This window comes from Erinaceus europaeus, chromosome 5 (assembly GCF_950295315.1).
Source record: "Erinaceus europaeus chromosome 5, mEriEur2.1, whole genome shotgun sequence".
Taxonomy (NCBI): Eukaryota; Metazoa; Chordata; class Mammalia; order Eulipotyphla; family Erinaceidae; genus Erinaceus; species Erinaceus europaeus.
This window is the reverse complement of record NC_080166.1, coordinates 57415452-57432522: the sequence shown is the minus strand read 5'-3', so window position 1 is coordinate 57432522 and position 17071 is coordinate 57415452. Positions and strand designations below refer to the sequence as shown.

The 17071-nt window shown below is 41.2% G+C and overlaps 1 protein-coding gene across 6 annotated transcripts in view; it reads right to left on the bottom strand.

Moving 5' to 3' along the window:
- NAV3 (neuron navigator 3) overlaps nt 1-17071 on the bottom strand; it is a 666403-nt gene that overhangs the window by 296879 nt on the left and 352453 nt on the right. For all 6 annotated transcript variants that reach the window (XM_060191355.1, XM_060191352.1, XM_060191353.1 and 3 more), the window contains 2 exons: nt 7332-7449; nt 6561-6613 (listed from right to left, as the gene is read on the bottom strand). In XM_060191355.1, coding sequence (XP_060047338.1) covers nt 6561-6613; nt 7332-7449 — 171 coding nt within the window. The remainder of the gene's footprint in view (nt 1-6560; nt 6614-7331; nt 7450-17071) is intronic.

Below are 17071 nucleotides of genomic sequence, written 5' to 3'. Positions count from 1 at the left end.
TTATTATTATTATTTTTTGCCTCCAGGGTTATCACTGGGGCTCAGTGCCTACACTACGAATGCACTGCTCCTGGTGGCCATCTTGAATTTTTCAGACACATAAAAGCTGGGTTTTTAATTTTAGTTTTTCAATTTATATACTGCAAGTACAAGTAGAGTTTTAAATATAAATTTATTATTATATTTACTTTGGTTGGAGACAGCCAGAAATCAAAAGGAAGGAGGAGACAGAGGGAGAGAGACAGACACCTGCAGCTCTGCTTCACCACTCGACCCAGGGGCTTGAACCTGGGTCCTTGAGCATTGTAACATGTGCGCTCAACCACCCTGACCCCTGAGGAAATTTTTGTTTTCTTATCTGTGAAATGGAAATGAGAAGTCCCTACATCAACATATTATGTGAGAAGTAAAATATATATAGAGAAAATTTAACTACTTACTAAGCACATATGTGTGTATAAATGACACACATGGATTCTATGCATATAATACAGGTATTTTTATAAATAAATGCCTTAACAGAATCATGTAAATACATGTGAATAGATATAGATAGAATAGATAAATATATTAGAGCAAATGAGATTGAAAGAACCTGTTCAGGGTGGGGCTATACAGCATAATGGATATGCAAAGAGACTCTCTCTCAAGCCTGAGGCTCCAAAAGTCCCAGGTTCAATCTCCCATACCACCATCAGCCAGAGCTGAGTAGTGCTCAGGTTAAAATAAAATGAAAAATAAATGCTTGTTCAGATGTCTAAAAAAATCATTAGTGTATTATTCTAGCATAAGGCTTACACATTCTTTTCCTAAAACTAGAAATCATTTCTTATTTCTTTGCCCTCCAAAGTCGCAACTAAATGAAGATTCAAATAGTAAAAAAAGGCTAGAGATTTTCATGTAATATTTAGCCAGAGATCAGAGTTACATTTATAGTAGAGCATTTGTCTCCATGAAGCTATTTTTTTCTACCCTTTCCAGAAGATGAACAGTCTCAGAAAATGGCAGGGGATCATGTGAAAGGCCTAACTTAGCTATATTCCACTCCTCTGAGTCATGGTGCTAGAATCCTGCAGGCTGCCCTTTATAAGATTTTATTAAACCTTTAAGAGCATTCCAATATTTGATCTCTTCCCTATTTGGTTAAAGAGCTTCATCTTCTTATCTTACCTAAATAAAGTCTTTAGATGTGGAGCAAGAGAAGAATGAACTGTGAAGGGCAGAATACTGATAAATGTTCCAGATAGTTTTTACTATCAGGAGTAGTCTCCCTCCCTGTTCAGAAAATCATAAACTGTAAAGTGGAATAACAATTGCCTATAAAAATCCATAACAAGAAACATCCCGGAATTAAAAGAAAGAAGAAGAAGGAGGAGGAGGAGGAGGAGGAGGAGGAGGAGGAGGAGGAGGAGGAGGAGGAGGAGGAGGAGGAGGAGGAGGAGGAGGAGAAGAAGAAGAAGAAGAAGAAGAAGAAGAAGGAGAAAGAAAGCAAGAAAGAAAGAAAGAAAGAAAGAAAGAAAGAAATAAAAAGAAAAAGAAAAAGAAAAAGAAAAAGAAAAAAAACCGTGGAACATGGAATCAAAGAATTAAAAGGAGACTGAAACTTAATCTTCTATCTTCTAGGAATAGACATGGATAACAGGCATTCCAGAAATCCTCTTTTATCGGCCAGTTCAAAACAACATGATGTGATGGTAAATAAAGTTGAGGGTTGTGGCTGGGAGGAAAAAAAAAATTGATTTGAAAGGACACAAAGAAGGAGTGACAGAAAATAGAAGAGGCATAAAATGTAAACCAGACATCTGTCAGAATCTGATTAGCCTGGTCAAGGAGTCCGGTTCTTAGTTTGTAGCTACTTCTCAAAATCATCTCTCCTTATCTCTCTGCATTTATAAAGATTCTTACACATAACGGTCTATCTTAAAATAAGGGAGAATGTGCCTTCAAGCCGACACCCCTCTCCCGCATGTCTTACATTTTTGTCTAAGAAGTTTGCACTTGTGTCTCTGCGTTTCAAATAAATGTGGTACATTTTACCCCCCTCTGCTATTTTTAATCAGCTGGGAATTCCACACATTTTCTGGTATTAAGAGTCTACCGATCTATTTCCTTGTGTAATCTCACCAAAGTTGTGGTCTAGATAGATAGATTTGGAACCATGATACCACCCACCTAGAATTCACCCAACAGGTGCTAGCCATAGGAGCAGTTTAATCTCTGGATGAGGTTAAATATAGTGCCAAGTAAGCTCTTAGGAACTGGGTTTTGTTTTTCAGGATGAATTCAGGCTTACACTAAGGAAACACAGCAAGTCTCTGAAACTTAAAATAAATTAGGATTCAAAACTCTCTCAACAGAAGTACTTATCAGCTGTTCAAGGGCAAATTCATGGTTCTCTATGTTAAAATCTTCCTCTGTTACACATGTAGAAACTATTGTATTTACTGTCAAATGTAAAACATTAATTCCCCAATAAAGAAATTTGAAAAAAAAATCTTTATGTTCTATTTTTAATTTTTTAAAGGTTTTATTTATTTGTTAATGAGAAAAATATGAAGAGAGAGGGAGAGAAAGAACCAGACATCACTCTGGTACATGTGCTGCCAGGGATTGAACTCAGAACCTCATGCTTGAGAGTCCGATGCTTTATCCACTGTGCCACCTCCCAGACCACCTATTTTAAATTTTTCATTTATTTTCTTGATGGGACAGAGGGAAACTGAGAGGGCTGGAGGAGTCAGAGAGGGGAGAGAGAAAGAGAAGTCCCTGTAGCCTCGCTCCACTACTTGGGACGCTTTGCCCTGTTGATGGGGAACGAGGACTTGAACCCAGGTCCTTGATTATGGTGACGTGTACCCTCAACTGGAAGTGCCCCTGCCCGTCCCAATGAGTAAGTTCTTGAATACGTGATATTTAAAGGAGTTTACTGCTGAGGTGTCCTTATAGGTTCCTGATCACAAAAAAAGAAAAATCTGTCCTGGTGGTCCGGGAGATGGCACAGTGGATAAAGTGCTAGACTCTCAAGCATGAAGTCCCAAGTTCGGTTTCTGGCAGCACATGTACCCAAGTGATGCCTGACTCTTTCTGTCCTCCTACCTTTCTCATTAATAAATAAAATAATTTTTTAAAATCTGTCCTGCTTTATATCTTAATGCTTTCCAGCCACCAAGTTGTCAATGCTATTATGATGTCACCCTGACTTCCCTGGGCAGACCATTTCACCAATATGCCCTGGAACTCCATCTCCCCAGAGCCCTACCAGTACTAGGAAAAAATAGAAACATCCCGTGTGGATACACCTGCCAACATTCATGTCCATCTGAGACCTTTGATTACTATTTTAAATTTAAAATTTTTATTTTATTGTTTTGAGCTTTTATTTATTTATTTATTCATTTATCATTGGGTAGAGACAGAGAGAAATTGACAGGGAAGGAGGAGATAGAGAGGGACATAGACAGAGAGACGCCTGCAGCCCTGCTTCACCACTCATGAAGCTTTCCCCCTGCAGGTGGGGGACCAGGGGCTTGAACCTGGTCCTTGCACTTTGCGCCACCTGCGCTTAACCTGCTGCGTTATCGCCTGACTCCCATAAAAATTATGTAGTGTGATTCTTTTCCCCAGGATTCTTTTTTAACAGAATCAGAATTATCAACATAACATACATACTAAATACTATTTGATATTTTGGACTTCATAAATGATAGGAAGAAATAAAATATGATCTGATATGCATGAGAATATTTTCACACTTGTGGAATTTTTGGCACAATATTTCACATAATATCTAAAGGTGGAACCCACCTCCACCCATAATCATAAGGTTTAGAGATTTTTTTTTCTTTCCCTCTTCTTTCATGAAGTGTTATCTGATTCTGTGTAATCAGAATCAAATTGGAATAACAGCAGGGAAGGTAAGAGTTTTAGGGCCCAGAATCTCTTGATATTGACATAATGAAAGTAAGACCACCAAGGTTGTTTTTAAGAAATTGCAAACCATTATTTTCCCAATAAAAGGAGTTGGGAGAAAAAAAAAAAGAAGAAACTTATATAACAACTAGATATTATAGCTATTATTAGTTTAAAGCTCTAAAGATCTACTAGATATTCTCAATTTATGAAGGTATTCTTGAAAAAGTTTGCAACAGTCCAACAACAGATGAGTGGTTGAGTAAGTTGTGGTCTATATACCCAATGGAATACTAACGTGCTATCAAAAATGATGAATTCACCTTCTTCCCCTCATCTTGGATGAAGCTTGAAGGAATCATGTGAAGTGAGATCAGCCAGAAACAGAGTATGAGTATGAGTATGAGTATGAGTATGAGTATGAGTATGAGTATGAGTATGAGTATGAGTATGGGGTGATCTCACTCACAGGCAGAAGTTGAAAAACAAGATCAGAAGGGAAAACACTAAGCAGAAGCTGGACAGGAGTTGGTGTATCGCACCAAAGTAAAAGACTCAGGGGTGGGGGGGGAGGGTTCAGGTCCTGGAACATGATGGCAGAGGAGGACCTAGTGGGGGTTGTATTGTTATGTGGAAATGTTATGCATGTACAAACTACTGTATTTTACTATGAACTGTAAACCATTAATCCCCCAATAAAGAAATTTTTTAAATTGCTACAGTACTATTCAGGGTTTATATACCAGCTTGTGTAACAAAAAAATTTTTTTCTATATCATAATTATATCATAATCTGATCAGGGTTTATTTTATTTTACAGGTGAGAAAACTGAGACTCAGGGGCCTGGCAGTGGTACACATGTCACCATGTAGAGGACCCAGGTTCAAGTCCCTGGTCCCCACCTGCAGGAGGGTAGCTTTGTGCACTCACAAAGTGAGGCAGGGCTGCAGGTGTTTCTCTGTCTCTCTCACTCTCTAACTCGCCCTTCCCTCTCCGTTTCTGTCTCTATCCAATAAATAAAGATAATAAAAAATTTTTTTAAAACAGGGAACTGATACTCAAGAGAGGTTTACAGGCATTTCGCAGTGTCACAAAGTTATCTTGTAGTAGGGTCTGAAGGAATTGTAATTGCCTTCAAGAAAGCTTCAGATGGCCACTGTAATTCATCCATAGTTATATGTGTGCTCAGAGAATCAGCTCACATTGCCTTCCCTCCCTCAGCTTCAAACTATTTCCCCTTTCATGACAGTTTCCTTACAGAGACGCTTCTGTTAATGGTGAGCTTTCTTTGTCTGCAGCAGTCACGCAGAGTCATGACTTCAAAAAGATCTTTAGGGTCTTTATCAAAACACACACATGGCAAGCAGGCTAGTTTATCATGCTCTAGAAAGGTATCTCTCTTTTTTCTGGATTTCCATTTTCGGATACTGCATAAAGCAGGTCACTAGGTTAAAAAAGTTCATGATGTTTTTTTTTTTTTTTTTTTCATTCCTCTGGTCTCTGACAAGTTTAGTTAAAATGTCTGTTCTGTACTAAAAAGAGTTGTTTTTCTTTGGGGGTGAAAAAAGTCTCATTTTTTTTTAGATCAACGCTGGGTATATTTAAGATGATGTCACTTTGGTTAAGGTTTCAGATGTTCTCATAAAGCAAAACTATGACTACTTAGTGGAGGCCTGTGTGAGTTTGCGTCAGAACAGTGCATCAGTAACTAACTGGCTATAAAACTGGAAACTTTATCCCTAAGTAAAGGTAAGAAAGGACTAGAGGAGAGAAAGATCTAGAGCTGAACAGATTTCTGGAAAAAGCTAGGAAGTGTATCTCACCTTCAGTCACTGCTCAACAAACATCTAGCAGCATGCTTTAGAGCGATCTCCAAAAATGTTGAAGAGTCCATGTGTTTACAATAGACTGTGTGTGAACACAGAAACCTCCCCTCCCCAGAGCCCTGCTCCACTAGGGAAAGAGAGAAACAGGCTGAGGGTGTGGATCTACCTGCCAACACCCATGTCCAGCAGAGAAGCAATTATAGAAGCTAGACCTCCCATTTCCTGCTCCCCATAAAGAATTTGGGCCCATCCTCCCAGAGGGATAAAGAACAGGGAAGCTTCCAATGGAGGGAATGGAACAGGGAACTTTTGTTGGTAGAAACTGTGTGGGATTGTATCCCTGTTATTATACAATGGTGTTACTCATTATTCAATCACTAATCAAAAATTAAAATATATATACACACACACATATATATATATATTGCACATAGCAGGCTCTGTTCTTCAAACCAGTTGTTTAAGCAAAATATTCTGTTTGGAGTTGGAAATGGATTAATTGCCACTAAAACTAATGTTGAATTATTCAGGTATCATGATTGAAAAAAAAAAAACACCTCAAAGGTCTAATAAAACAACTGGATATAATACTATTCATAGTCTTACATTCTCAACTGTCCAGATGCTATCACTAGTTCATTCACTGCGTCCAAAACAAATTCATATGACAGAATATGCTCAAATGGTTTCTTCCACAAGCAGAGGACATACAAAAGAAAATTAGACTCCCTCTGGAAAAGGAGTCGATTCCGGAGGTGCTAAGAAGCAGACATCATCATGGTTTGTTTGTTTTGTTTTGTTATAAGAAGAAATGTGAGTCTTACCATCTGAGAATGACTTCTAGGACATCCATTGATATCTTCCACTTTTTCATTCGCTAAAGCCAAAACATAAAATAAAAGAGAGAAAGAAAGAATGACATGCTTAAGCCATGAAGTGAAACACAGGCACACACATTTGAAAACAACAACAACAACAGAGAGAGACTAGGAAAAGCAAAAGAAGTTTCAAAACAAATAAACAAACAAACAGAAAAGAAACCACCACTAAGCAAGATGCTGATGCTCTAGTCACTCTGTTTACCTAGCTCTTCCCAAGAGCACACACTTGTTATCAGGCACCAATGCCAGCAGTTGAGAGAGAGAGAGAGAGAGAGAGAGAGAGAGAGAGAGAGAGAAGGAAGTTGCTGCTAATTCTTTTGCCCAGGCTGACTGACTGCTAACATAAAAACCTTTCACAATTGTCCTGTTGGATCAAGATTCAATTTCAAGAGAGGGTGAGTCGCTCCAGCTAAGGAAAAAGCACACATGGGAGACATCTGGTTGCATGAAGCCTCCTTCTTCTAACAGTTCAATGTTATGCATAGACCCAGCTCCAGACATCTCAAAGTCTGACCACACTGTCTCTCCCTAGCAGCCTCCCATCAACACTTGAGAATCAAGTCAGCAATAGGATTGTGTTCATCTCAGAGACCCAGGGACCAAGCCTGGCATGCATCCAACTCAAACTGTTTGATCCAAGGGGTGGGAGAGGAGGCTTGAGAGCCTCTTTTTGTTTGTTTGTTTGTTTGTTTGACCACCGAGGGTGTGTCTTACCAATGATCTGGATAATTTCCGCTAGTAAGACTCCATCTGCTATATCCTGTTGTAAGTCCTTGATCAGCCGCTTGTGGCCTGATTTTGCCAGATAGTGGTTGGCCCAGTCAGTGTAGATCTGTTGGAAGACAGGGGAGAGAGAGGAGTGAGATAGAGTGAGGAGGGCGGAGGAGAAAGAGACGGTTAAAAAAAAAAAGTGCTGATGACACATGTTAAAGGAAAGGATCACATTCCAGTTTAAGAAGTCACTGGCTGGAAAGGAAACGCTTATAAAAATGTCCATAAGCCGCTTTCTCCTACTTACTTCTGGTTTCAAAGAGGGTGATTCACTGGTTTTCAAAACAAAGATTCTAGTCACTTGTGACACAGCAAAAGCCCCTTCCTGGTGGCATGACTGCTGAGGAAACTTCTATCTGCCAATCATTCTGAACTTTGTCCTCCCCATCCCCCCCCCCCCCCACACACACATATCTGCCGTATTGAAATAACCCTGACTATCTTGGCAAGAGGAAGCCACATGAATTGATTCCTACAGAGCTTGCAGGAAAGACTTATGTTGTTGTTTTGAAGATACTCTATGAAATCTGCCATGTGATATATGACACCTGACTAGAACTTAGCATCAGTTTATAATTGCAAGTGCTTCCCACGTTTTATGTACACTGACAACTCGAGAGAGAGAAAGAGAGAGAGAGAGAGAGAGAGAGAGAGAGAGAACAGTCAACTAGATAGTTCAGCTGGAAAGTGTCTGCTTTTCCAAGCCTGCTAATACGGTGGTATTTCCCCTTCCCTCCATCTCCCCGTCTCTCTTTTCTATCTATCTGAATTAAAACAAATAAACAACGAGTGCACACTTCAAAAGAAAAGAACAGAGGGAATCAGGCAGTAGCAGCGGGTTGCAAAGCGCAAGGACCAGCTTAACCTGCAATCACTTCACAGGCGGTGAAGCAGGTCTGCAGGTGTCTATCTTTCTTTCCCCCTCTCTGTCTTCCCCTCCTCTCTCCATGTCTCTCTGTCCTACCCAACAACAACAACAACAGCAACAAAAGTGAGTAAATAAATAAATGAATAAATGAATAAATAAATAAATATTTAAAAAAGAAAAAGAACAGAGGAAACGAATACAGTTACTAAGTAGGATGCTTCATATAATCAAGGAGTGGATTCTATATCCTAAGTTTGGAAATTAAAAGTATCTAGGTAACATTTCAATAAGAGTTTAATCAAAAGAGAAAGGGCAAAATGATGGAAATTTTTCACGAAGACGAAATGCCACGGGGCATCTCTCAATAGTATGTGATCTGATCATTCGGAAATAAGGGTTAAGACTCGTCAATTTCGTGAGCAGTTCATATGAACATATCCGTGAGCTTAGGACAAGGCAGATGATGTTTAGGCGATATCTAGATAGATATTCTTCTTGTAATTATTTTCCCTAATTTAGATTATGTATATATATATATTTCTTTAATTTAATTTATTTATTTATTATTGGATAAAGACAGAGAGAAATTAAGAGGGATGGATATCTATATATATATATATAGAGAGAGAGAGTGTGTGAGACAGAGACAGAGAGAGAGAGGGGAGGGAGAGAGAGACTTGTAGCCCTGCTTCACCACTTGTGAAGTTTTCCCCTGCAGGTGGGGACTAGGGGGTTTAACCTGGGTCCTTGTGCACTGTGTGCATTGAACCAGGTGTGCCACCACCTGGCCCTTACTTAAATATTTTAAAATCTACTTTATTTATTTTAGGATCGAGACAGGGAAATTAACAGAGAAGGTCAGAGATGATAGATAGACAGACAGACAGACAGACAGACAGATAGATAATGGGTGGATAGATAGATGGGTAGGTAGATAGACAGACAGGCAGTCCGACTTCCAGCACTGCTTCACCACTCATGAAGCAGATTTCCCCCTGCACATAAGGACCAGTGGCTTAAACCTGGGTCCTTCCTTACACACTGTAATGTGTGCACTCAACCAGATGTGCCACCACCCAGCCCCAGAATATTTTTCTATTTGTCTCATGGCAAACATTTATAATGATTTACACTGGTTAGGGCTGATGGATTTTCTCACTGGATAGTGCATTGCTTTGCCATGGGCATGACCCAGGTTCAAGCCCAGGCCAGCCTCATTGTCCAAACAAGTATAGAAGTTAGAGGAAAACTTCCTTCACTCCTCTGCTGTCAGTTTTCTTAAATTCTCTGCTTTCTGTGAAATGACAAATTTACCAATTTATTTTTAGAAAAGCATGGACATAGAACTAAACTTCACAATGGCAGGGATAGGAGCAGACGTTTCCTCAGGGTGAGCCCTATGACAAGAAACACCTAAGTCCCATCTTACATGGGCCTGACATAGCCCTGTCATGGAGCAACCATTTCTATACTTGTTTGGAAGATGAGGCTGGGCTTGAACCTGGGTCGTGAACATGGCAAAACAAAAACAAAGTGTATGAATAGCGTTGACTGTAAACCCCATCGATTTGTTCTGCCACCCATATTCAGCACAGGAGCCCATGTAACCTCTGTGCCCTGTAGGTTGGAGCTCACATTCTGTGGTCATGAGTAGGAACATTCCAGGTTCCATCTTCCTCAGGTGGTAGATAGAGTATGTTGTCCAACCTCCTTTTGGAGGATGGAACATTCGCTACCATTGTTGATCCACAGTGAGGGCAAGGTCCTGTAAAGGCCCACCAAGGGGTCCATTATGTTTTTCCTGATGGAGATGACCAGTGACAGTGGAGAGAGGGATCTGTTAGAGGTCTAGGCCCATCATGTCTGTGTGGGAATCCCAGGACTCCCTGACTAGGGCCCCAGGTGATGGGGTGGCCTGATAGTGACTAAAGAGTCATCGTTAAAGTATGCCAGTCTCTTGCCCTTATTCAGCTTTTGTAGTCCTTACCTTGATAAGGTGAGCTTTGGAGTGGTTGGGGGACATGTAATAGGAAGTTGGTGAAGAGGGTATCTAGGTCTAAGTAGAAACTATTCCATTAGGTATTTTAAGGTATCTTTTTAGCTCTTTCTACTTGCTTGCTGAATTTATAGACTCACTGAAAATTATTGTGCCCCACCCCACTAGGGAAAGAGAGAAACAGGCTGGGGGTGTGGATCCACCTGCCAACACCCATGCCCAGTGGAAAAGCAATTACGGAACTCCCACCTTCTGCACCCTAAAAGGTATTTGGGTCCATACTCCCAGAGGGATAAAGAATAGGAAGGCTTCTAATGGAGGAGACGGGACAGGGAACTCTGGTGGTGGGAACTGTGTGAAATTGTACCGCTGTTATCTAAAAGTTTTGCTCATCATTATTAAATCACTATTAAAAATTAAAATAAATAAAATATATGCATATTGATCAAGTAGATGGTCAAGCCAGATAGTTTATTAGTCTTAACATCAAGGTTTATGAAGCTTTCCTAAAACTCCAAGTTTGAAAGCTGATTTAAAAATGAATAGCAACAGGGGGCCAGGAAGTGATAAATACATATCACCAAGTGCAAGGTCCAGGGTTCAAGCCCCCAGCTCCCCAAACACAGGGAGGTCACCTCACAAGTGTTGAAGCAGGTCTGCAGGTCTTTCTCTCCCTCTATCTTCCCTTCTCTCAACTTCTCTCTGCTGTAGCTAAAAAAATAAAATAAAGTAAAAGTGGTGATCTCGGAGGTGGCGCAGTGGATAAAGCACTGGGCTTTCAAGCATGAGGTCCTAAGTTTAATCCCTACTAGCACGTGGACCAGATATGTACAGATGTACAGATATCTGGTTCTCTCTCACACTCTCTCTCTCTTATAATTCTTATTAATAAATAAATAAGATATTAAAAATAAATGAAAGTGTATAGCAATGCTTCAACAACCCCAATCAAATCACAGGCGAGTTGTCAAGGGAGATAAATTTTAAGCCAAATGTGAAGTGAACGCTCACCATTTCCTTGTAGCCTCTTCTGTCTTCCTCCCGCCAACATCTGGTTCAGTTCCATCAATTCTGTCTCCTTAATGCCTTGTGATCTTTCAGTTCCATTACTGCTAAAATTATCCTTAGGTAGTGTTTTATCACCTCTCACTCAAATTGTTTTAACTATACTTTCAAAAGCTTTGGAGTGTGGCCAGACTAAGCCTTAAACTAGTTTATGCACTATAAACCAGTATTTGCAGGGAGCCAGGCCATGGTGACACACTCAGATAAACCCACATAGTACTAAGCACAAGGATCTGACAAGGATATGGGTTCAAGCCCCCAGCTTCCTACCTGTAAGGGGGGAGAAGCTTCACAAGTAGTGAAGCAAGTCTGCAGGTGCCCCCCTCCCTCCATTTCTCTCTGTCCTATCCAACAACGAATGACATCAACAACAACAATAATAACCACAACAAGGCTACAACGTCAAGGGCAACAAAACGGGAAAAAAATGGCCTCCAGGAGCAGTGGATTCATGGTGCAGGCACTGAGCCCCAGCAATAACCCTGGAGGCAAAAAAAAAAAAAGTCAACAAACCTCTGATAGAATCATCTAAAATAAAGCCTAGACATGGCCGACAGGGGGTTTCAAGGAGTGAGCTGCTCCAGTGGACCTGGATGGAGGGGTGCTGGTGCTTTGATGAGACAGGGTGTGGGCTGGCACTCCCAGAGCTCAGCAACGTGACGGTCCTAATAAGGACACACAAATTAATCAAATACACTGTGGCCAACATGTCACTTTCCATGATTACTGAATTTAACATTTTCAAGATTATGGAATGTTATTTTCATTTATTTTTTAAAAGAATCATCTTCTAAAAATGATTTATTTATTTATTTGATAGTTTTGAATCGAGAAAGAGATAAACCGAGAAGGGACAGAGAGAGGGAGAGAGAAAGAGATCTGCAGCCCTGCTTCACAGCTTGAAGTGGGGTGGGGGGCTTGAACCTGGGTCCTTTCTCCCAGCAAAGTGTACACTCAACCAGGTGTGTGTGTACCACCTCCTGGCCCTGAAAGTAATTTTATTTCTTTCTTTTTTTTTTTAGTTTTCTATTAGTAATTTAATAATGATTAACAAGATTGTAAGATCACAGGGGTCTAATTCCACATAGTTCCCACCACCAGAGTTCCCTGTCCCATCCCCTCCACTGGAAGCTTCCCTGTTCTTTATCCCTCTGGGAGGATGGGCCCAAATTCTTTATGGGGTGCAGCAGGTGGGAGTTCCGGCTTCTGTAATTGCTTCTCTACTGGACATGGGTGTTGGCAAGTGGATCCACACCCCAGCCTGTTTCTGTCTGAAAGTCATTTTCTATCTAGGAAAAGACCACATTCTCTGGACCAGAACAAGACTGGACAGATAACTGACATCAGTCTTCTCAACTCTCACACATGTGACGCCACCCACCCCAGTGACACTTACTTGGCCAGAAGTCATCAAACACACCGCTCAATTCCAGTTTTAGATCTCGTAGGGGCTTAGGTCATGCTGCTGTTTTCACTTCTAAGTGCATTTATCTGTTTATACTTATCATAAGTTAATAGCTAGGAATATATCAATAGTTCTCTATTTGCACGAGGGTGTCAGAAGCTTCCAGATGAATGAAACTAGGCTTAAAGAAGTATAAAGAAAGGAGAGGGGCCAGTTGGTGGAGCACCTGGTTGAGCGCACATGTTACAATGTGCAAGGACCCAGGTTTGAGCCCCCGGTCCCCACTTGCAGGGGGAAAGCTTCACAAGTGGTGAAGCAGGGCTGCAGGTGTCTCTCTGTCTCTCTTCCCCTCTGTCACCCCCTTCCCTCTCCATTTCTGGCTGTCTCTAATAAAGATTAAAACAAATTAAAAAATTACAAAAGAAAGAAAGAAAGAAAGAAAGAAAGAAAGAAAGAAAGAAAGAAAGAAAGAAAGGAAGGAAGGAGGGAGAGGATGAACGGGGCTTCTCGGCCCCTTTGCATGTTAAGGGCTGGATGTTCTTATTTATTCTTCTATGGTTTCTACATTTTACTCAAATTCTAAATTAAAAAAAAAAAGTATACTTTTTTTTTCTCCATGGTTGTCACTGGGGTTCTGTGCCAGCACTACAAATCCACTGCAACCATCCCCCCCCATTTTTATTGGACAGGATAGAGAGAAATTGAGAGAGGAGGGGGAGATAGAGAAGAGAGACAGAGAGACATCTGCAGCCCTGCCTCACTACTTGAAAAGTGTCCTCCCTGCAGGTGTACCTATGGTTTCTTTATGAATTCAAGGACTAGGGTTATAACACAAACAATGACATCCATACAAATGAAAAACAAGTCAAATCAACATTAAAACAGGTCTCAAGAAGTATGTCAGCAGGTAGAACAAAAGTCTTCCATGTGTGAGGCCCTGGGTTCAATCCTGGGAAAGGAGTGAATATTGAATAGTACTCTGCAGGGTACCATGAAAGAGAGAGAGAGAGAGAGAGAGAGGTGGAGAGAATGAGAGAGAGTTTTTTTTTTAATTTATATTTAATTTCCCTTTTGTTGCCCTTGTTTTTCTTTGTTGTTGTAGTTATTGTTGTTGTTGTTATTGATGTCATCATTGTCAGATAGGACAGTGAGAAATGGAGAGAGGAGGGAAAGACAGAGAGGGGCAGAGAAAGACAGACACCTGCAGACCTGCTTCACAGATTGTGGAGGGACTCCCCTGCAGGTGGGGAGCCAGGGGCTTGAACTGGGATCCTTATGTCAGTTCTTGCGCCTTGCGCCATGTGTGCTTAACCTGCTGCTCTACTGCCCGACTCCTGAGAGAGAGAGTTTTGTAACTGTGTGTGTGTCCTTGAAGAGAGAGGGCAGGAAGGAAAAGAAACAAGTCATGGGTCCCTTGGAATAAACCTAAAGTAGACTTCCTAGCTTCTTGCAACCCTAAGTCTCATCTGCTATACTCTGACCTTAAGACTCCTGATTATTAAACAATTTGTTGTTTTATATCTTAATGCTTTTTCAGACACCAAGTTGTAGATGCTGCCCTGACAGCATCTGGATTTCCCTGGGCAGACAACTTGTGTTCCAAAGTGTCCTGGAACCTCACCTCCTCAGAGCCCTGCCCCACTAGGGAAAGACAGAAACAGGCTGGAGGTGTGGATCCACCTGCCAACACCCATGTCCAGCAGAGAAGCAATTACAGAAGCCAGAACTCCCACCTTCTGCTCCCCATAAAGAATTTGGTCCATCCTTCGCAGAGGGATAAACAATAGGGAAGCTTCCATTGAGGAGATGGGATAAGGTACTCTGGTAATGGGAACTGTGTGGGATTGTGCCTTTCTTATCAAACAATCTTGTCAACCATTATTAAATAAAAAATGAAAGAAAGAAAAAAAGGAAGAAAGGAAAGAGAGAAAGAAGGAAAGAAAGAAAGAAAGAAAGAAAGAAAGAAAGAAAGAAAGAAAGAAAGAAAGGGCTGGAGCCTGGCAGTACAGCAGGTGGTTGAGTGTACATGTTATAGTGCCTTAGGACCAGGTTCAAGCCCCTAGTCCCTTCCTGCAAAAGGAATGCTTCATGATTGCTAAACAATTGCATGTCTCTCTCTCTCTCTCTCTCTCTCTCTCTCTCTCTCCCTCTCCCTCTCCCTCTCCCCTCTCAATTTCTCTGTCATTATCAAATAAATAAGTGAATTCAATAAAAAAAATGTTTTAAAAGAACACATTTTTTAAAAACCCAATACAATTACAATTTGGAGTTGGGTGATGGTCCACTCAGTTGAGTGTGCCTGTGTAAGGACCTAGGTTCAAGCCCCTGGTCCCTCCTGGAGGAGAGAAGCTTCAGGGGTGGTGAAGCAGGTCTGCAGGTCTCTTCCTGTCCCTCCCTCCCTCCCCTCTCAGTTTCTCTATGCCCCATCAAATAAAAGAAGAAAAAAAATAGGGAAAAAATGGCCTGGGGAGATAACATAATGGTTATGCAAACAACCGTCATAAACAAGACTTTGAGCTCCCATGTTCAGTCCACAGCACCACCACAGACCAGAGGTGAGCACTGCTCTGGTTTAAAAAAAAAAAAGAAAGAAAGAAAGAAAGGAAAAGAGAAAAATGGCCACAGGGAATGGTGGGCTTTTGTGCAGGCACTGATCCTCAGTGATAACCCTGGTGGAAAAATAAATAAATAAAATAATAACAATCAAATAAATAAATGAAAATGTTGTAATTTATAGCGTATCAGTAGTGAAAATAAATTCTAGGTAAATCTTAGCAAGCATCCTTCAAAAACCAAATGTCAAAAGATAGGCACAAGAAAGCAGAGCTAACGAGGTACAAGATTAAGAGAAGCTTCTTCTTTTCCTTCTTTAAAAAAAAAAGGGGGAGTCGGGCTGTAGTGCAGAGGGTTAAGCGCATGTGGCACAAAGCGCAAGAACCAGAATAAGGATCCCAGTTCGAGCCCCCAGCTCCCCACCTGCAGGGGAGTCGCTTCACAGGCGGTGAAGCAGGTCTGCAGGTGTCTTTCTCTCCCCCTCTCTGTCTTCCCCTCCTCTCTCCATTTCTCTCTGTCCTATCCAACAATGACAACATCAGTAACAAAAACAACAATAATAGTAACCACAATAATGATAAAACAAGGGCAACAAAAGGGGGAAAAATGGTCTCCAAGAGCAGTGGATTAGTGGTGCAGGTACTGAGCCCAGGCAATAACCCTGAAGGCAAAAGAAAAAAGAAAAAAAAAAAGACTGCTGCTCAATTCTGGCACATGGCGATGCCAGCGTTTGAACCTGGAACCATCGCTGCCTCAGGCGTGAAAGTCTCTTTGCATAGTAGTCACTATGCAGCCTCCCCAGCCCAGTGAAGCCCACAGCTAAGAGAGACCAGACATGTAAAAGTCTGAACTTATCCAAAATTTTAGGCTTCTGACCTGTGTAATTCTTCTTTTTGTAACGTGTGCTCAACCAGCTGCACCACTACCCGGCCCATGTAAATCTTTTTTTTTTTTTTTTTGGTGGTGACCTTTATTTATTTTTATATCATTTTATTGGGGGAGCTAGTGGGATACAGGACAATTGTTGACAGGTTCTGCACAGCCTGTGACAGGTGTCTATAGGACTCTCGCCTCCCGTGACACACCAGGACCCCAAAGCCTTTCTAGTCACATATTAACATTATCAGTGAATAAAACTCATGCCCCTGGGCGAGATCCTCAGCCAGTGTGCTGCCTGCTAAGGCCTCCAGGAGGGAGGGATTTGACCGATATTCAAGTCCTGCAGAATTTGAATCTTTCACTGGCTTTCAGAAGCTTTGCTTCTCTTCAAAGGCCTGCTATAGCAGCAAATAGACACCAGGAGGCGCTTGAGGCACACAAGTCCCCCAAATGACCAGCAGTAGTGTGATAGCAGCTTAGTCTCTCAGCAAAATTAATTTGCTCACGCAGGACTGATCTCTTTGACCTCTCAAAGGTCATGAAGACGCTAGAATTCACTCTGTTGAGCAGGGGAGATAGCATAATGGCTATTCAAACAGATTACCATACCTGAGGCTCCCATACCATAAGCCAGAGCTGAGCCAGTGCTCTGGTTAAAAAAAAAAAAAAAAAAAAAAAAAGGAATTCGCTCTGTTAACAGCTAATACACACACACACATACAGTAAATCCTAACAAAGGGATTTTAAAAGTTAACCCAATTGCCAAATAATTTGACTACAACATTAACTATCTATTGCCTTCTTAAACCCTAAGACAGCAGGAACCTCCCTCTTCCTCTATAAAGCCTCTATTTCCCCCCAGTCCTGGAACCTCTAGGGTGGCGCTCACTTTTCTGCATGCTTCTCTCAATTCACAC